The following is a 21706-nucleotide window of genomic DNA, read 5'->3' on the forward strand; positions in this document are numbered from 1 at the left end:
TTTCAGCTGCTAAATAGAGTCTCTACCGGATAATGCATTGCCGAAGGTAAGTAACTTGTTCTTTAAGCAAGTTAGAGAGGTCTTGATGTCTGGGGGTGAGCGGTTGAAACGTTTCAGCACTCCGTCCATCATTTTGTTGTGTTTGTTATGTTCGTCCTAAGTGGCCAAGGGAATGCCCAAACGTGGGTCCCTTGCTCGCAGTGTCACTGGATTCCAATTAGCCTGGCTGATGAGGGGTGATACCCCGAAACCAGTCCCAGGATGCTTGTTTCTGGTCCAAGGAGGACCTAGCCTAGCAGTTTGGTCTGGACTTTTCCCACGAGGAGCAGGTTCAAGACTGATTTGCATATGGTGTGGTCCAAATTGGGATGGCATAGTGAGCAAAAGAACAATGGATTCTACCCAGATCTCTTGACCGGGGTGAATGGTTGAAAAGTTTCAGCACTCCGTCCATCTTGTTGTGTTTGCTATGTTTGCCTTAAGTGGCAGAGGATATGCCCAGACATGGGTCCCTTGCTTGCTGTGCCACTGGATTCAAGCTAGCCTCAATAATAAGGGGTGATACCCAGAAACTGGTCCCAGGGTGCTTATTTCCGGTTCAGTGAGGACCTGGCCTGGCAGTTCCAACTGGACTGTTACCATGAGGATCAGGATCAAGACTGATTTGCATATGGCGTGATCTAAACTGGGGTGGCGTAGTGAGCAAAAGAATAATGGATTCAACCTAGATCTCTGACTGGTGATGAGTGGTTGAAAAGTTTCAGCACTCTGCCATCATCTTGTTATGTTTCTTAACTTGTAATAAATCTCATCTCAACAGGTAATTTGAACAAGGACTTGTTTTCATGTGAACACCTTTTGAGCTTATGCATAGCTTGCTCGCTGCATTTCCTGACCTTTATATCTTTCTTCCTCATTGAGATAACGTCAGCTCTTCACATGAGTGAACTGCTAGAGCTGTTGGTGTAACTGTTTTACTCCACGGTTTTTCTGGACAACTTGCTGCTGAGCACTCTGGTAACCTTACCAAAAGTGGTGACTCTGTTCCACGATGTGCAGTCTATTATTCTACCAGTGTTCTTTGCTCATCCTGCTCGAACGAGGAGGAACTTCATCTAGTGTACCACAAAAGAGCTCTAAACCTTTACATATCTCATACCTAGTACAATCAAAAAGACTATCAACTTTGTGTAGGGCTCTCTGGAGCAAAGAAAGGGTATGCTGAGCAGAAAAGAACCTTGTCAAAGTGGATAGTCAACTGTATCAAGATCTGCAATGCACTGCCAAGAAGCATACATAAGAACGTCTGAGAGCCCATTCTACCAGGGCTAAGCCCATTTCCACTGCATTGGGACGAGGAGCTCCAATCCTTAATATCTGCCAGGCTGCAACATGAACGTCTGTGCCATAGTGCCTTGACAGCCTGGTCCAGGGGAAGTGCACTTTACCCACTCAGTTGTGCAAGACTTTATGGTTTGAGCCCATGACACAGACCCTCCTTTTTGGGGAGGCACTGCTTTCGTATCTATTCTAAGGTGATCAATCTGCGATTAGAAGTATTCCTCACACAAACTAGTTACCTTTGGTAATTTTCTTTCTGATGCATACTCTTTCTAACTGCAGATGCTTCACTACCCTCCAACCTACCTAATCTCTATAGTGGTCTCTTTTTAACATCTAAAGTTAACACTCCGCACACTGTAACCAACAATTGTTTATGCTCCATGTCTGGGGATGAAGAAAGAGAAAAGAAAAGAAGCTGGCATCAGCACGCAGGGGTTGCACTTATTTGCAGCTCTGCTCTGTCACTTCTGTGGCTGTATGGAGGCAACGCAGAGCCGCTCAACTTAAATGAGTGGCACGCAGGAGCACTCCTACAAAATTCTCTGGATCCAGGCTGGCACTAGGGGGATATTCCATGGTTAGGACTGCGGTCAGATGGAGCAATCCACCAGAAAGAGCAAGGTTTTCTCCAGGAGCAGTTCTCGTCCCTGCAAGTTGGTGTGGGACTTGAGGCACTGTCTCGTTGACTTTTCACGGCCACCCACAATAGCCATTTTGAGGCAGGAGAAGGACAGCCTAATCATAATCACATTTTAAATGAGTTTCAATCAATCATAATAATGATTGATCAGCATAATACATTGGTATATGGCTGGAGTTAAGAAACCAATCGAGATTTATAACTAAGTTGGGCACTGCACCATATACATATATACCCTTAGCTTTTTTTACGGCAAGGATAAACAGCACTAGATCTTGTGCTCCCTTATATGAATCTGCTACTATATTTATGATGAAGTCATGCGTAACACCGCACAGTGCCACCCAGTGCCTATGACCCAACCTGGCTTCTTAAACTTCTAGATGCAGTCTGTAGTTTGGTGAATTGGTTCTTATGAATAATCTACAGGAGACTCCATATCATCAGAAAGAAAGGTACTGAAGGAAAGTTGTTCTTTTTGTCATCTTGACTTAGCTTCTTTAAATACTTGAGTATTGAGTGAGTGGTTTGATTAGGTTATTTTGGATAAGGAAGTAGGTCAACTTAAGTTACATAATTGCAAAGGTGTTTTTGCTAATCAACTGGCATGTACAGGCAGTATTGTAATTGTAATGCCAGAAGCATGCATCAGTGGTTAGTCTGATTATTAATTTTCCTTGTCCAGTCTGTTTGTTGAGAGTCGCTATGCCTGACTTGTTTCTCCAATAGAAAACATCCAGGTAGTAACCTGATTAAGATCATAACCTGTCCTGGTCTGTCAACTAAACCTTTGTTTAAACCCACAGTTTATTATGATACGATGTTTTTGAGGATTGAATTCCCAATGACAGTCACTTCAGACTGTAAATTTTTTTTGTTTCTGAATCACATACAGTTTATTATAACTGCCTGATGGTGCTTTTTATGCATATTTATATTGCACGAACGTGGCCCGAGTGCATTGGAGCAGTTTACACGAGAACCAGATTATGTTACACAAGTTACGATTATTATTTTATTTTTTTAGGCACGGGGATATTTTTGGTCATAGCACGGGGATATTTTTGGTCATAATCAACATGATGTTGACCCAGCGCTGTGGCTCTAACCTCATTCCCTAGTTCCAAAGTCGGCAGCTCTAGCCGTTAGGTTACATCTCCTTCCCTTTTAACCCATCCTTCCCTCATTCCTGTCTAGTACACGTGCGTTGAAATGTTGCGACTCCATTCGTATTGCAAAACCATTGAATGCTGACTGTAAGATCTACAACAAATGCTCATTTCAACCAGGCAGTCCTTAGTAATCTATGTTCCTGATGTCCACTCTGGCCATTGTGGTCTCCTGAGCTCATATTGAATTTATAGTAACTATTGTTGGCCACCTTCAATATCAAAACAATCCTTCCATCCAGAGGTCATTTTTGTACGTGATTGAGACTTTTTTTCTTTCTGTTAGGGGAAAGTTTTTGGTTTTGCTACTAAATGGCTCAATGATCTCAAGTGTTTGAAATAGACTGAGGTGCATCGACTTACAGCACTATGATAATTTTAGCTATGCAACTCTTACTTCCTGTCTTCTACTCAAACATTTGCTTTAAATGTACTTTTCTTTCTCACAAGGAGCACATCCGAACACAAGCTAATTCCCTTCAGCACCAGTGTTTTTGTTGTTTTTACTTTATAATTACTTTAGTGTTGCCTTTGTTGTTAGAGCCTGATGTGATAGCAGGATGCTTCTGATCCCCATTGAATCTTTATTTTTCTTATGAGATCCCACCAGATCTCATCCTCTTCCAATTCTGTCTTAAATTGCTTTTGGAGTGTTTTTTGTTTTAGAGGCTGCTGCTATTTCACATCAAGCCAGATTAGATTGTTCCATTTGAAACTGTTCTGTGTTGAGTTATCATCTTTGTACGGTTCTTTCTTTTTTTCCTAATTGCCCTCTCTTTCTTTCTTTTCTTCTTCCATTGTTGCCTCCTTTCATTCTTTTTTCTTTGCCTCTCTCCTCCTTTCTCTTTCTTCTTTCTTTCCGTCTTTCTTTCACTTTTGCATCTTTAAATCTTTTTTCTCTTCCCTTAATCTTTCCTTCTCTTTCCTTCTCTTTCTTGCCTTCTTTTCTTTCTTTCTTTACCTCCTTTCCTTTCTTCATTCTTGCCTTCATTTCTTCTTTTACTTTCCTTTTTCTTTTTTCTGTGTTTGTTTGTTTGTTTGTTTCTTCCTTTCTTTCCTTCTCTTGTTCTTTCTTTCTTTCTTTCTTTCTTTCTTTCTTTCTTTCTTTCTTTCTTTCTTTCTTTCTTTCTTTCTTTCTTTCTTTCTTTCTTTCTTTTTCCTTCCTTCTTCCTTTCCCCTGCCTTTCGTTTTTTGCTTCTTTCTTTCTTTTTTCCTACTCTCCTCCCTTCTTTTTCTTTTTTCTCTCATTCTATTTCCTTCCTCCCTTCGTTCGTCATTTCCTTTTCCTTCTCTTTCTTTCTCGCTTTCCTGCTCTTTGCTTCTTCATGTATTTTCTCCCTTTTTCTTTTTTTTTTACTTTCCTTCTTTCTTCCTTGCCTCTTTTTTTTCTTTCTTGTCTCTGTGGTGAGGTGAGTAAAATAGCTACTTATAAGGGTTTCAGGCAGACTTCATCCATTAGCCTGTGTTTGGTGAGATTCATATTTTTCTTCCATCCACTCTAGCAAGCACTGGAGGCAATGTATCAGCCCACCTCAGCCATTGGCTGACTTCATTATGAGATACAGCATGCTGCTGCCCTTTCACTAGGAACAGATCCATACACAAAGTCGTTGTTTTCAGTGTCAGGTAGCGCTATGGTAATAGATGTTTGTTTTTTGTTAAAGCCCAAAAAAATAAAAAAATTGAGAGTGTAGGTATCTATCTAGATTTACTCTTTAAACCACTAGAAACACTATAGTCAGGGTCAATGTCAGGTTCAGTTAAAAGTCTATTCATGTCATAAGGAGAATTTTCCATATCAGTGATTGATAACAACAAATGGGTTGCTTGTACATCTTTTATTGACAAAAAGTCATCTGTATCCGTCAAGACAGGAATATTCCTACTGCCAATATCAGTGTTAGTTTTGTCAGAAAAATGTTTCTTAAGCTTTAAGTTTCTGATAAATTTGAAGAGATCAATCTTTAGTTTACAGAGATCGCCCATAGCAAATGGATTGAAACTTAGCCCTTTACTCAACAATGAAATCATATCTGGAGTCAGGTCATAGGAGGATAGGTTGATCACCTGGACCTCTGTCTGATTAACAGTACTCAATTCCTGTTCGTTCCTGATCTGAGCTTGCTTCTGTATCCTCCTGTGCCTTGGTCTCCTGCCCCTGCGGGTTTTGGATCGGGTGGATCTCTCTGTACCGTTAGCCTGTTGCCTCTCCTGATTCTCTGGACCTCCTGAAAAAAAGTTGTACTAGTGTCACTAGTTGAGGTCTCAGGTTCCTCCTCACTAATCCCAGCAGTGCTAATTGAGGTATTACTGGATGATATTGAGCTCGCCCCTGTTGTGGGTGGATTGTTAGGGTTTTTCTTCTTAGTGCTGGGGATGAGTGAGTCATACTTTTTGGCATATGTGAATACCCTGCCACCTCACCTAAAAATTATTCGTGAATGAATTCACAGATCACTGCACATATGTGGAACACAATTCGTCGAGATTTTCTTGTGCATGAGTCGTCCATCGACCAGTTGATGTACGTAATATCTTCACAGAGTAAATGATGACACTGAGAGCACTTGTGGTTCCAAATAGCTTAATCTTGGATGCACTACACCCAATGATGTCTTCCGTATACCTTCTCAAAAGGGTCAATCCATGCATGAAGTTGTTTAACTTGATGCTTGTTTCTCAAGCCGGTCTTAAGTGGTGTAGACATTGTCATCTACCGTGTATACCGTGTATATGTTACCAAGAAAAGTCTATTTCTTTGTATCATTTCCAGCCCTGAAGATTCGCGTGATGCAATGAAACACGTGTCGGCTGGTTGTTCTCAAGCTGTGACACATTAAACAAGGAAACCATGACGCTGTTGTCACCAAATGTCCATTTATTTTCCTCAATCGCATTTTACCTTGTATCACATTGTTGTTTCTCTGCATTTTTTGTTTAACTAGTAATGGCCACACAGTGACAGTTTATACTTACTAAGTGTGTGCATAGGGCATGTCTTCTAACTGAGTAAAAGAATATCTTTTATAGCACTTGAAAATGGCAGGAGTGTGAATATAATGCTGAATATAAACGTGTTTTTATCATTACTGCTAATGAAACATAGTCACTTTAAAATTCCCGTTGCGAGTGAATGGTTACATATCTGACGCATTCCAGGAGTGCAGGAGCAAGCCAGTTGCCTACCCCTATTGACGCTGTTTTTTGCAATCGCCGTGGAGTCTCTAGTTGTACTGCTGCAGGAAAGATAACCACGGTATAAAAATCCTTGTTTGCAGGTACCTGGTCTCTGTATATGTGGATGACGTTCTGTTTTTTAGCAACAACCCTAGCAAAAATGTAAACTCTAATATTTAGCATGTTATTTAATTGGGCGAAATCAAATATATTTCCCTTGAGAGGGCAGACTTGCAGATTCGTCCTGCACTTCCAGCTCGTGTGGCGGGAGGAGTCAATCCGATATTTGGGAATTCTTGTTAATATACCAAAATATTTAATACTGTGAGATAACTGTGGCCCTGTACTGGAAAAGTTGGTGTTGCATGTGGATCAGTGGATTGTTCGTCCGCTACCCATGGTGAGCTGAGTAGCAACAATTTAAATGCTGATTCTTCCAAAAATTCTGTACCTTGTAAACATCCCCATTGCTTCAGGCAAACACTTCTTCATGAAGGTGTACTCCTTGTTCCTTAGGCTTGCATGGGGGTTGGGTGGATTTACGGTATTTGACCCAGAGTTATACTTTTTAGAAGCCCAGGCACACTTCACTATTTACTGGGTTAACACACATTCCATTGCACCCCACCACTCTGTTCAGCATGATGGGGTTGAAACTGGTACACTGAACACAGTCATTGCTACACTGTATTCCAAACCGCTTGCTACCAGCGAAATGGTTCTCTGCACGCACTGGCCATTCAGGACCCTTGCAAGATATGCAGACTGTGAGATAATGTACTCTCCTGAGATGCCACTGCGGAATAAGCCAGGCTTGAGTCCAGCCATGAATGGGTCAGTGCAGTCTCCACTACTAATGCTGACCTATATGAAACTGGGACAGCTGTTTATTCAGGTTGGATCTATTTGTGTAATATAGGCTTCCGCCCACAGTCTCTGCACACTGGAACATCTTTTTGATGAACAAACCGAGTTTTTGCCATTTCCTCAGATGCATTTCACTGCCTGCATGAGGGAATGGGTAGAATGACTGTACCACTTATCAGATAATGAGCGGCTGTCAGTGAACGCGGGAGCCCGAGAGGTGGGATGGAGACTTGATTGTGACACGCCCTTTAAAAACTTGGCGATATTGCTGTGAGCAAACTGGATTGCTCCCCAGTAACCAGAGACATATAGTCCTAGATTTTTATATTCCTAACATGGCGTAATACACTACCAAGCACCTGCACTTCATGGACCATACTCGCTCCTCAAAGCACAGTCTACTGATCAAAGCAGTTTGAGTCAACCTAATGCCTGTCCTCCATGAGATTACTGCAACTTTCCTGACTTGCACATTGCTCACATTGTTGCTGGGTTGAAAGTGGATGTCCCTCACGACAGATGGTGGTTAGTTGTGCTGCTGTTGGTGCTAGAGATGCGACGGATGGCCAAAGCCTGGCTCAAAGGTCCCACACCAAACATTAAAGATTGCCCAAGGGATGCAACATTTTGTAATGAGCAGGAGGTGACATGCTGCTTTACTGGTCCCTAGATCGCGACCAAAAGCTATTTGGGGCCCTTTTAGAGAGTACATGGCAGGGGGAAAAGAGGCTGATACCTGCTCCCTATCTTGTCCAGCAACTTTTGAGACTGTGGACGATAGCTGGAAAAACCACATTACATTAACTGGATATACTTGTTGGGGTTGACTTTGATGATTCTACAGGCTGAAATTCTGTATTGGATAATGAGACAATGTATGTACTGACATTTCTGTGTTCTCTGTTAATTGCTTCAGAGAGCCGTTTTGATCCTGAGGTTCTGCCCCAGAATTATTTCCACTTATTTTTTGTGCAATTGATGGTTAGTGTTGTCTAAGGTGCAAAAAATATGGAATTACACTGAGTAGGAGCCATCTTCTCAGTCCCTTGCATTGTGTACGAATATCTTTTGTTAAAAGCTGAAACTTTGCTGAGCTTCAGGGGACTCTACTGCAGATAATCATGATCCATTGCCATTACCTCATAGGTAATGAGCACTTGCATTTCAAATATTTTTCTGTGTACACAATCAGCACTCAGCTGTGGCTGAAGTCAGATATATGCACCCCAACCCTTGGTAACTCTTGGTGTATTTCTTTTATTGGAATATAGATCTTTGTAAATGTTTATAACAATGATTCATGGAAGATGTTCACTGATTACACCCACATATTTGTATTTTCAACTCCAGGATACATATAGAAGAAGACAGATACATCGCACCATTACTCGGCAGATGTCTTTCGATCTTACTAAAATGCTGGTTACAGAGGATTGGTTCAGTGACATCAGCCCACAGACCATGAGGCGATTACTTAACATTGTCTCAGTCACTGGTGAGTTTCCTTCCTTTTGTTTCCATTCGGGCAGGTAAGAGGGTAGAAAAATCTGACTCGTTTCAAAGAGGGGTTGTGAGAATATTTATCTGTTTAAAGTTTTTTTAGTTGAAGACAGTAGTTGTGAAAAGTTGCTAGTTATAATTACTTTTTTCATTGTGTGTTGTTTTAACATAAAGCACATTTATCTTAGTTTCAGAATAAATTCCATTGACCTACTTTTTGCAGAGTGTGTTGCTGCAGTGCCTTAAAGGAGTTTAAACCAGTTCTGCAGAAAAATAGAGAAAAATCAATTTTAAAAAGTGTGTCAAGAGTATCATATCTTCTCTGTAGCTAAATAGAGCAGTGCTGGCAGTAATGGGAAGTCGAGGGACGGAGTATCTTTCTGTGTGAAAGTGAGCCTATGTATTTTTTATAAAACATGCATTGAACATTTTACTATTCACTGTGGTCCATCTAGTGTTCCTGCCAACCTACTATGCCTTGATAGTTTTCCAATTAAATCACACATCTACGCTAAAAGAGCTTAAGGGTGATTAATCTGCCCAGCAAAGGTGTAAGATATTAAGAAGGGATATTTGCCTTGGTGTGCTTTACTAATATGCTTTGAATAATGTCTTCATCTACTTAAAGGTTGTTTTTGAACTGTTTTCAGACTATGGTTCCTTACCAGGGATGAGAGTGTATAACTAGTGCATATTTGTATCTAATACACTTCTACTATGCTTTACAGAAGTTTGTCAAGAGTGTGGGATGCGCAGAGAATAATTTGGTTAATTTAGTACATCAGTCAAACATGAGCTGTATTACATCATAAAAGCATGGTGCCAAAGAACAAATATTAAGAAGGCAAATATATTTGACTTTCTTATTCTAGCGTTGACAGAAGAAATGCATATCTCTGCATCTGATAGGACGATCTAGCCACAGATTCCTTACCTTAGAATATTCCCAAGGCATCCAACTGGATCTGGAAACTTTGGGTGAGCACTACCCCTGTGCGCTGGCAGGTGGCGCTGTTAGGCTCTGCATGCCATTGTCCGTTTACCTGCACTCGAAGTGACGTGTGGGGTGCCTCTATAGATGCCTCCCCAGTGTGCTGACATTCGTTCTTTTCTGTCTGATAGAGACTTCTAACGACAGATTCATTACCTTGGAATATCCCCATGCGTCAGACTGGATCTGGGAGGTTTTCGAGCAGTACCCCTGCCTGCTGGTTGGTAGCGTTTGTTTCATTGTCACCGCGGCGGAACGGGACATGCCCGGTGCCTATATAGGCACCACCTGGGCACACTGACGTCATTTCTATTCATTTCCGTGCCAGATAGCGCTGATCCAAATTGGGCTACCTCTCAGTCACTTTTTGACTGGCCTTTTTCAATCTATTATCACTTTTTCTGCGATTTTTCTCCTGGTGTGAGGATGTAAGTTAAGAAACAAGCTGGCTCCAAATTATGTCAGGCCTGTCACACGAAAATGGCGGTGAGAGACCCCCACTTGGTGCATTTGTGGTGCCTGGACACAGGACACGACTCCAAGGCGTGTGAGTACTACCGCACCATGAACCCAAAAGCACTGAGGGAGCAATCCCTCAAGCACTTCGCTGCCTGACGTCAGTCGACTCCACAGCACTTGAGGTTCTGTTTGCATGAGACTGTTCTGATCCTGTCCTGACGTTCTCATTTTCAAAGTCGAAGAAGTTCCACAAGCACAGGAAATTGAAAAAGTCCAAGCGTTCTTCGACCACCTCAAGTCCGTCTGAGTCATCTGATAAGACTAGGGAGCATCGGCACTGCTGGCCGCGAGTTGCTGAGGTCTGAATCTGGGTTGGCTCCACGATTCCCCGATTTAGCCAGAGCAACCCTTACCCAGTTAGAGGAATTTTATGAGCTCATGTGCTTCATTTTTGGGCAGGCCAGACCCTCTTGAGCACCTTTGGGCCTCTGACATGGAGAGGGATGGGTATTGTCGAAGGCGTGCCTGTCACCGACCGTGTATATCCTCCCCACAGCTTAGCCAGTGCCTTATTGAATAAATGAACCTGGAGTGGGAGACATTTGGGAGTGGTCTATGGACCCCTATGGAGAGGACCCAGTTGAGGTTTACAGCTGGTATGAGGCCAGTGTGTTAGACACCTCGCCTGACGCTGGCCTGGTTTCCCCTCCCACTGTTGCTACGGAGGAGGGAGCCTCTTTTGCTATGGTGGTGCGCAGGGCAGCTTGGGTCCCGAACCTTAACTTGCCCTCGGTGGCAGTCAAAACATAAGTTGTGACAGAAGTGTTCAACCAGGAGTTTCCCCCTTTAGACTCCTTACTCCCATTTAATGAAGCCCCTACTGACTTTCTACTTGGGGCCTGGTTCAAGCCCTGCACAGAGGCCCCTGTGAATAGGATGATTGCCCGCCACTATCCCCCTGCTCCTGGGGATCCCTTGCCCACAACCCCACCAAGGAGGACTTGGTGGTCCAAACCTCCGCTTCCCGCATTCACCCGGACAAACCCCAACCTCTCCACCGGATTGGAAACCAAGAAGTCACCTTTGGTAAGAAAATGTTTTTTTCCACCAGCCTGAGCCTACTGTCAGTGAACACTGCGTGCCCGATTGGGCCATTATTTCAAAACTATCGGATTTGGTTGCGTAAGTGCTGCCTATGGTCTTGGAGGACATCTAGCCACAGATTCCTTAACTTTGAATTCTCCCCAAACGCCAGCCTGGGTCTGGAAAGTTTTTCAACAGTCACTCTGTGCGACATAATCTCCGGACATGACGTCAGTGGAGCAATATATCTCCCCTCCGGCGTGTGGACTTCAGTTTCTTCTTTTCCACTCTGTAACGCGGATCCGGAGAATCATATCTCTGGCTGTTTTTCAGCCTACTGTGACAATTGTGATCAGGAAACAGTGTGCCTTATGCCCTCTGGGTTTAAATCCTGTGGGTCCTGTGCTCGTGAGATGTCAGGTACGTATCCACACACTATTTGTATGTGGTGCTTAGGCGTGCACCACGACGCAGGCGACTGCGATGCCTGTCAACGGTTGAAGCCAAAGGCAATGTGGAAGTGGCGCATGAAGCTTCTGATGGCGAGGTTTTCGCAGACTTCCAGCTCCTCCCGACGTCGGTCTTCTTCCCAGTACAGAGGTCGTTCCCGGGAGCACCGACCTAAATCCGGTGATCAACTGCAGTGGTCCCAGTCTCCGGCGGCATCTCATGTTAAGTGACGTCGCAAGAGATCAAAGCCCTGGTCTTCCATGACCACTTCGATTCTCGATACGGATCACAGGGATGTCTCATGTTCTATTGCTGACACTTCCACACCGGCGTTGCTCCCAAGCCTTCCAGTCTTCTCTTGAGCCGAGGCGACCTGGAGTCAGATATAGGAGTACTACAAGTTTTTGGGCCCTCATCTCCCTCTGGAGTGCCTGCGGGCCCCAAGGAGGTCGTAGGTGCCGTAACTGCACCATCGCCGGTGGGCTCGCCCTTGGCAGCAGTTTCGGTTTCAGACTAGGAGACGCCGGTGCACGGTCCTGACTTCTAGACAGTTGGGTTGCTGAGTTGGGTAAGGCAAGCGGACTAGATTTGTCCCCTACTTCCTCACACTTGTCACCCCCCTGGCCTTGCTTCGGAAGCCAGTTTTATCTTGGCGGAGGTCTTGAAGAGAGTGGCTGATGTTTTGCATCTCACTCTGCCGACTGTGGAGAAGACTATGGATCCTCTGATGGAGGTCCTTCATCCTGGCCAGTTGGGGGTTGAAGCACTAACCGACATTCTGCTAGGGGCATGGGCGTGACCTGGCTCAGGCATTCCGGTAGACCGTTCTATTGCACACACTTATCAGCCTTCCCCTGAGGACCCCTTTTGCCTTGTTAGCAACCGACTCCCCACAGCTTCGTGCTCCAGACTATCAGGGTGTCCCAGGGAATGGGTAATATTCCCGGTGTCCCTGGGAATGGGGAATATTCCCCATTTCCCCTGGGAATGGGGAATATTCCCCATTTCCGACCTGAATTTATTTTAACAATTTGAGAGTCACTTGTTGTGTTTTTAAATCACTTACCCCTGGCACCACATCAGGGCACCATCTTGCTCCTGGCCAGGCCGCGCATCCGATCTTAGCGCTGCCGCGGGAAAAGCACGACAAAATCTTGCCGCCATTCCTGACGTTCGCGGAGGCCACGCCCCTTCCCAGAGGCCATGCCCACCGCCGAACCAGTACTTAAGACGCTGAATACAAGCGCCTGAGTCACTTTATGTTAGATCTCCTGAGGCAGAAGCCGGGAGCGCGACCTGAATTTATTTTAACAATTTGAGAGTCACTTGTTGTGTTTTTAAATCACTTACCCCTCTCCCCCTCCTGGCACCACATCAGGGCACCAGCTTGCTCCTGGCCATGCCGCGCAGCCGATCTTAGCACTGCCTCGGGAAAATCACGACAAAATCTTGCCGCCATCCCACGCCCCTTCAGTCGCCATGCCCCCTCACTGCCGGTTATTTCGCTATAAAAAATGTGCATCTTTCGGACGCGCAGCGGACGAGCGCAGCGGGCACAACGATTGCGCGCCGAAGGCGCGCCCGTCTGCGCCCGTCCGCGCCAAGGTAGCGCCATGGGCCAGTTATGCTGCCTGTCTTGGCCCTACATATCCTGATCCGCTCCATTCTGGGCCTCCCTACTCTAGAGAGACGCTCATCCAAATAGGTAAGCACCATGCGGATAAAGGAATACTCTCCCTGTCACACACTTCACACCCACGAGACGACTTTCTAAGTGATGATCTTCTAAAATGTGGGCTTCTGAATGTCAGATCCCTGCCTAAACACAGTACTGAGATCCAACTCTTGATTGACACTCACAAACTAGACATTCTTTTTATGACAGAAACGTGGACTCATCCTGACTGTTTGGTTGACCCTGGATTTGCGTGTCCTCCCGGGTTCAAATTTCTTCATTCCCCTAGGCCTAATGGAAGAGGTGGGGGGGGGGGGGGGGGGGGGGGTGAGGGAGGGGGGGGGTTATTTTCAGAGCGTCCTGCAGCATTAAGGTCCTCACTCTAGACCCTACTCTGGGCTCTGAGCTTTTAGGGCTTTCAATTCAGACCCACTCCGGGACTACTGTCACTGTGATAGTATGTTATCGCCCGCCAGGGTCGTTCAGCCTTCAGCAGCAACAAGCGCTATTAACTACCCTGACTAATATCGCCTTCTCCCACCATAAGCTACTTATCCTTGGTGACTTTAATATCTGGTGCAACGGTATCCTTGACTCGGGTCTTGGGAACCTACTTCAAGCTTGTGAAAGTTTTGGTCTTTCTCAACTGGCCACTAAAGCCACCCACAAAGCTGGTCATCTCCTAGATTTGGTCTTCGCGGCACCCAACCTGGTGGCGATGGGGGAAACCTTACCTATGGATTGGACAGACCACTCACTCATTAAATTCTTTATTCACACGAACAGCGGTCCTCACAAGGCTCCTGCGTTGACTAGGGAAGTTAAGTGCAGAGATTGGAGGGCCCTCACACGCCTGCACCCTAGCGGTGAGGTGTTCCATTTGGAACAACTCTTCAATAAGAATAAGAATATAGACGAAAATTACACCTCTCTCTGTACTAGAATCACAACGGTCCTCGATGCCCATGCCCCTCTAAAAACATGCAGCTGTAAGCGTAAGGACTCCGCCCCCTGGTTTAATGACGACCTAAAAAACCTAAAACAGAGTTGCAAACAAGCAGAGAGAAGGTGGAGACGCGATTATAATGACACCTTTAAAGAGATGTGGAAAACTAAGGTCCTTGCCTACAAGAATCTGATTAAGAAATCTAAAGCAGATCACTACTCCTCTCTGATCTGCAACTCCACCAACAATTCCAGGAGTATTTTTAATATACTAAACAGCGTCACTAATCCGGAGTGCTCCAAGAATGCGATAGTCCCATCCCAAGACTTGTGTGACAACCTTGCTGCATTTTATTAAAAAAAAATTGAACTCATCCTTAAAGATCTGAACACTCCTCTGGATCTCGTTCCTCCCTCCGACCTGAGACCTGGTTCTCCGGTGGACCGACTGGATGGCCCTACCACAGATACAATGGAAACGCTACTTAAGTTCCCACCACTTATGTATGAGGCCTTCACTAAGTTAGCTAGAGGGATTGCCTCTGGATCTCCTATGGATCCGGTTCCTCCCAAAATCTGGAAGGAATTTGAGGATGAGCTATTCCCCTCTCTCCACCAAATCTGTAACCAATCCCTGGTGACTGGCACTGTCCCAGCTCATTGGAAAAGGGCGTTAGTTTCTCCTTTGTTAAAAAAACCCTCCCTAGACCCTGATTGTTCAAAAAACTATAGGCCCATCTCCCTTCTGCCTTTCCCTGCCAAAATAGTTGAGCGTCTAGTTAGCAACACTCTCTCCGACCATCTGGAACGTCATCTATTACTAGATGAGGACCAATTCGGTTTTCGGCCTGCCCATGGTACCGAAACAGCCCTCATCACTGCTATGGATGAGCTTCAAAGGCGTGCAGACAGAAGACAGGCAGCGTTTCTGATCCTGCTCGATATGTCTGCCGCCTTTGACACGGTGAACCATAAGATTCTACTGAGGCGGCTGTGTGAGCGGGAGTGAGAGATACTGCACTACAATGGTTTCATTCCTTTCTGCAGGACAGGCAGCCGGCAGTATCCATGCCCCCTTTCCAGTCTGGCTTTTCCCTGGTAACGCATGGGGTCCCTCAGGGCTCAGCAATCAGCCCAATACTTTTTAATGTATACCTTCGACCTCTGATTTTACTCATCAAAAGTTTCAACATCAGGATTATCAACTACGCCGACGACACGCAGATGATCCTCTCCTTGGAAGGAGAGGATTCAACTTCTGTGGAGGTCCTACACAATTGTCTGTGTGATACGTCTCGGTGGCTGAAGGACAACTCCCTTCAGTTCAACGCAGGGAAGACGGAGGTGCTCTTCAGTGCCGGAACTAGGATTCCCCGACCATTTCCTAACAACTTTTGGCCCCCGGAAACAGGGTCCAACGTACGGCCGGTGGAATCAGTTCGTTATCTAGGGGTCACGCTGGATCACAGGCTCAGCATGGAAACTCATGTTCAAAAAACGTCTGCTTGCTGTTTTGCCATCCTTCGCTCCCTAAGGAAAGTTCTGCCCCTCTTACCTACCCAAGCCCGCACCCAAGTGGTTAGATGCACCATCCTCAGCAGGTTGGACTATTGCAATGACCTCCTGCTTGGGCCACCTGAGTTCCTGCTGGACAGGCTCCAAAGGGTCCAATCTGCAGCTGCTAAGCTGGCTCTGGGGCTTCCAAGAAGATCTCATGGACCGTCTGCCTTGGCAAAATTGCACTGGCTTCCTATAAGACAGAGGATTCAGTTTAAGGCCCTCTTTATAGTCTTTAGGGCTCTTCATGGCACTGGCCCTGCCCCCTTACAATCTAAATTCGCCTGGTACACTCCAACCAGACAGCTTCGATCCTCTGATGCCAAACTGGTAGTCGTACCCAAATTCAGGAAAACCAGAGCCGGAGGTAGATGCTTCAAGGTGGCAGCTGCCAGACTATGGAACACTCTCCCTATCGAGATTAGGCACCTCAACGAACTCCTCCCGTTTAGAAAAAGGATTAAAACTTGGTTATTCCCCTGTTAGCCCGCCTGTAAGCTCTCACTCCCTGTGTTTTTTCTACTTCCGTCTCCTCTGATCTTTCAGCGCCAGGATGCCTGCAATGGTGACAGCCGCGCTTTACAAATTCTCAAATATATAAATAAATAAGGAGTCCAGGGGAGAGGACACTTTGGGGAAAAGGTGTTTTTTTCTTCACCAGTGCAGCGTTACGCTCCAATATCCACATTTGCATCCTCGTCGGATTCTCTACACCTTTTGAGATTCTTTGGGCCAATTAATACCCTTGTTTCCCGAAGCTAACAGAGGAGAGCTTCATCAGTTGATGGGGGATGGCCGCCAGGCAGCCAGATTGCTAATTCGCTGTGGAATGGACTCCACGGACTCCATTGGGCAAGCTATGGCGTCAGCATGCATGGCTTAGGGCGTCAGGGTTTTCAGAGGTTGTCCAGTCCGTCTTAGTCGATTTACCATTTGATGGTAGCATCTTTTTGGAGCCAAAGCTCATGCGGCCCATCGCAGGTTTTGGGATGATCGAACAGACTCTTGTCTGTCTATAGTTACTTTGGTAGCACTCCATACCCGTTTTATCTTTTGATTGGTGGGCAAAGTTCCCCCATTGTTAAACTAGTGTGACAGTCTCTAGTGGCAGTGCTGAAATATTAAGCTTGTCCTGTTGCAATTGTGCTATTGAAGTTAAGCACCTTCTCTTCTTCTTGCTGGTAGAGTAGGGACTCTGGATTTTATCATTTCAATCTTCCGATTGTTTCTCTGACGGTTTCTGGATTATTCTTTGGTACTCTGAAGAAGAGCCTTGTCTCAAGAGTTCATACCCTTATGGTATATGCCTTACTCTATGTGGAGTACTGGTTTGCTATTGTGTAGCATGGTTGGATACTACTTCCGTAGTATGTTGGTATGCTGCCGGATACTTTACTCTGCTATCAGATGGTTTCCTCTGAGGCCCTGCCTCATTAGGGCGTCACTCGGAAATGTAACCCAGGCCAGCACTCATGACATCACTGATGACATCTCAAATTACATCACTGAAGACATCATCCAGGGAATGAGTGTCTCTCTGAAAATTTAATATTTTTTATATATGTATATCTCAAGGTTGATGGAAGAATAAATGGGTAAATAAGTATCTAAATGGATGTCTTTTTTGTAAAATTTCTGAAAATGTAATATTTTTTATATATGTATATCTCAAGGTTGATGGAAGAATAAATGGGTAAATAAGTGTCTAAATGGATGTCTTTTTTGTAAAATTGATTGTATAACAGACTGATTAAGTGTATCTTAGTGAATACATGGGTTAGCGAGTAATATGTAAATATGTGTTAGAGGCATATGAGCTGCAGATACTACACTGTGCATTAGATCGCCACTTGGTGTTGGGCTCGGATGATTGCATGTTGTTGTCATCTTGGAAGAAGTCTTTTGTATTCACGAGATAGGTGACTCCTCCCTTGGACGATAGTGCGCATGGGCATCGGCTCCATCATTGGATTGTTTTTTTCCGCCACTGGGTTCAGATGAACTTTTTCTGCTCCGGCTCAACATCTACTTTTCAAGTACTTCGAAGCGCAAAAACTTATTAAAACTTCACCTAGCTACATTCGATATCGACTAACATCGTTTCGGTTCCATCAGTTCGATTCCGGTCATCGACGCGGGCCGTTGGGCCGATCCACGCCGTGAGGCCTACACCTCATGGGAAGGACGCCATTCAAAAAATGCCCCGTGTGTGGAGCAAAGTTTCCACGCAGTGACCACCGCGAGGTCTGTAACCTGTGCTTATCGCCAGAACACGACAAATCCAGCTGTACAGCATGCGCGTTCTTTCGATCCAAGAAAAACATCGGAGATCGGAGGGCCCATCGACACGACATGCAGAGATCAGCTCCGGAACCAGTGGATATCTTCGACAAGGAGGTTCCGCTCGTTCACGAGGAAGATTCTAATGATCTCCAAATCGTCATATCAGAGGCAGACGACTCAGATGACTCCATACCATCGGGTCAGCGTGTGAGCAATGCTTGCCCTGCACCCCACACAGCACCCGAACTGAAGGTAAAGGTCAACACTCCGCCTCCTGGGCCCAGTCGCACAGAAAAAATCACTTCTAAAGCCCTGCCATGGAGCTTGGCTCCGAAGACAATAAGTAAGCCTTCCGGTAGCTCCTTACCGAACAAGCCGCACAGACTGATCCCACCAGCTCCATTGGCACCGAAACCGAAAGAAGTCTCTGCTCCGAAACCGTCGACTTCTAAAGACATAGGTGCGAAGCCAGCGTCCGACGCCTCGAAGCCGACGAGACCAGCTTCCACTCCGAAACCATCGACTTCGGTATCAAAACCGACAAGGCCTGATTCCGATGCGCCCAAGCCCTCGAAACAGCCTACCACACCGAAAACAACACCTTCGGTGCCGAAAACTACGCCAATGGACACTGTAACACCTCCTAAGGCTAAAGACAAGCAGCAACCTCGTTCGGATCTGAAAAAATCGGCGCCGGCAAAGGTTCCACAAGGAGAAGAACTTTTCCAACCTGATCCTCTGCAAAAGAAGATCTACATTGACCCAAAAACAGGTGCTGTATCCACTATACCACACAAGAAGAGGAAGGTAGATACAACTCCCACACCTGTAGTACCTGCCAAGAAGAAGGACTCTGCCACATCTCCTATGCACCCTTCTTCTTCTATACTTCCTTCTCCTTCATCCCCTGTTTATTTATTTATTTATTTTTGGCATTTATAAAGCGCGACAAATACCCGCAGGCGTCTGGGCGCTGAGAATGCACTTACTTGTAAAGCGGAGACCTCGAGAGAATAGTGGGGAGTTATTGGTCAAACAGCCAGGTCTTTAAAAGTTTACGGAAATGAAGAAGGGAAGGACTCAACCTGATATTTTGGGGGATAGTATGCCACAGTTTAGGAGCTGCTACTAAAAACTTCTTAACAATTCACCACATATTTCTCCTCCACATTCTCCTCTTCTGTCTTCAGACTCATCTCAAAATGATGATGAGTATAGTTTAGGGAGAGGGATAGACCCAGATGAGCCTTTCTCATACCCTATAGATGATACAGACTGGGAGTTCCCAAGCCCACAGGATGTACCAGATATTCTTGACTCACAGTCATACCCATCAAAACCATCTCCCCCAGAAGATAACATTAGCTTTGGACACCTGCTGAATAGAGCTGCCATTTACCGTGGAATAACTATGCATTCTGATGAGGATGATTTTCTTTTAGACACATTTGAACAATCGCAAAGGTCTGTTCAAATTCTTCCTATGATTAAAGGGGTCCTCAAACATGCTCCAGAGATATTTAAAGACCCTGTACGTACTATGATCCTAAACCCTAGAATTGAGAAAAAATATAGGCCTGCACCAGCGGATCCACCCTACATTAAAGGACAACTATAATTAGATTCACTAGTTGTATCAAATGCTAGGAAAAGGGCAAATTCACAAACGTCAGGTGAGGCACCCCCACATGACAAAGAATCTAAGGTAATAGACTCTTCAGGCAACAAAATAGCTCTGCAAGCTACCAACATATGGCGTATAGCTAACACACAAGCCCTCTTTTCAAGATCTGATAGGGCTCACTATGATCAGTTAGAGAAACTACTAGAACATCTACCTGACCAATATAAGGCGCAGGCAAACGACCTTATACAAGAAGGCAAGCTAATTTCCAATGCATCAATCAAGTGTGCACTTGATGTGGCAGACACTGCATCCAGAGCTGTCAACACTAGTGTCCTACTTAGAAGACATGCGTGGCTACGCATTTCAGGATTTAAACAGGAAGTGCAAACTACCATTTTAAATCAACCATTTAATCAAAAAGAATTGTTTGGACCAGAGGTAGACACAACACTTGAAAAGATGAAGAAGGACACAGATACTGCCAAATCTATGGGAGCTTTACAGTTCACACAATCTAAAAGTTCCTTTTGTCGCTCCTTCTACAGACTGGAGCAGACAATACAACATCCTTCAAATCTAACACGCAGACATCCTCTAACAAAGGATATTTTAGAGGAGGATATAGAGGAAACAACAACAAAGAAAGAGGTAGGGTTAACAACAATAATCAAACCTCTTCCACAACAGAACAGTGACTTTCCTCTGCTCCCCCAACAGCATTCTTCTCCTGTGGGGGTCAGATTAACACAGTCCCTACCTGTCTGGAATTCCATCACAACAGACAAGTGGGTAAGACAAATTATCCAGTATGGCTACTGCCTGGAACTTGCAGCAACCCCTCCAAGCATACCACCCAGACAGCGTCCAATGTCTGCAGAACACCTTACTCTGCTCAAACAAGAAGTCCTGTCACTTCTTCAAAAGGGCGCAATAGAAATAGTTCCTTTACAACACCAAGGAACAGGGGTGTACTCGCTGTACTTTCTAATACCCAAGAAGGATGGGACACAAAAGACCAATTCTCGACCTCAGGCCCCTAAATCCTTAAATACAATTAGATCATTTTCCTATGATCACTTTACAAGTGCTCCCACTGCTGCAACAAGGCGATTTCCTTACAACACTAGATCTAAAGGACGCCTACTTTCACATTTCTATGCATCCTGCTCACAGGAAGTATCTAAGGTTTGTACTGGAAGGACAACATTATCAATTCAAAGTCCTTCCATTCGGAGTTACAACAGCACCAAGAGTATTTACAAAGTGCCTAGCAGTAGTAGCAAAAACAACAAGTGATGGACTGAATGTGGATCAATGTCACACACTCCTCCCTGGCTGAAGACGGCTGATAGCCAGAAACCGGTCCTAGGATGCTTGATTCCGGTCCAGGAAAGACATGGCTTGGCAGTTCGGGCTGGACTGTTCCCATGAGGCACAGGGTCAAGGCTGATTTGCATATGGCCATGTCTGAACTGGGGTGGTGTGGAGTGCAAAAAAACGATGGATTTATGCCCAGATCTCTGTACTGGGGTGAATGTATGACATTGTTCTGCATTCTGTCCATCAACTGTTGTTTTTGCATTTGTCACCCCGAGTGGGATGGGTATGCTCAGACGTGAGTCCCATGCTCTCCACACCACTGGAGTCAAGCTATCCTGGCTGAAGACGGCTGATAGCCAGAAACCGGTCCTAGGATGCTTGATTCCGGTCCAGGAAAGACATGGCTTGGCAGTTCGGGCTGGACTGTTCCCATGAGGCACAGGGTCAAGGCTGATTTGCATATGGCCATGTCTGAACTGGGGTGGTGTGGAGTGCAAAAAAACGATGGATTTATGCCCAGATCTCTGTACTGGGGTGAATGTATGACATTGTTCTGCATTCTGTCCATCAACTGTTGTTTTTGCATTTGTCACCCCGAGTGGGATGGGTATGCTCAGAC

General features: G+C 45.2%; 1 protein-coding gene across 5 annotated transcripts in view; it reads left to right on the forward strand.

The window, feature by feature from the left end:
• The window catches only part of KIDINS220 (kinase D interacting substrate 220), a 942023-nt gene that overhangs the window by 551285 nt on the left and 369032 nt on the right, over window positions 1-21706 (forward strand). For all 5 annotated transcript variants that reach the window (XM_086926367.1, XM_086926369.1, XM_086926371.1 and 2 more), the window contains exon 21: window positions 8548-8692. In XM_086926367.1, coding sequence (XP_086782493.1) covers window positions 8548-8692 — 145 coding nt within the window. The remainder of the gene's footprint in view (window positions 1-8547; window positions 8693-21706) is intronic.

This window comes from Lissotriton vulgaris, chromosome 6 (assembly GCF_964263255.1).
Source record: "Lissotriton vulgaris chromosome 6, aLisVul1.2, whole genome shotgun sequence".
Classification (NCBI taxonomy): domain Eukaryota; kingdom Metazoa; phylum Chordata; class Amphibia; order Caudata; family Salamandridae; genus Lissotriton; species Lissotriton vulgaris.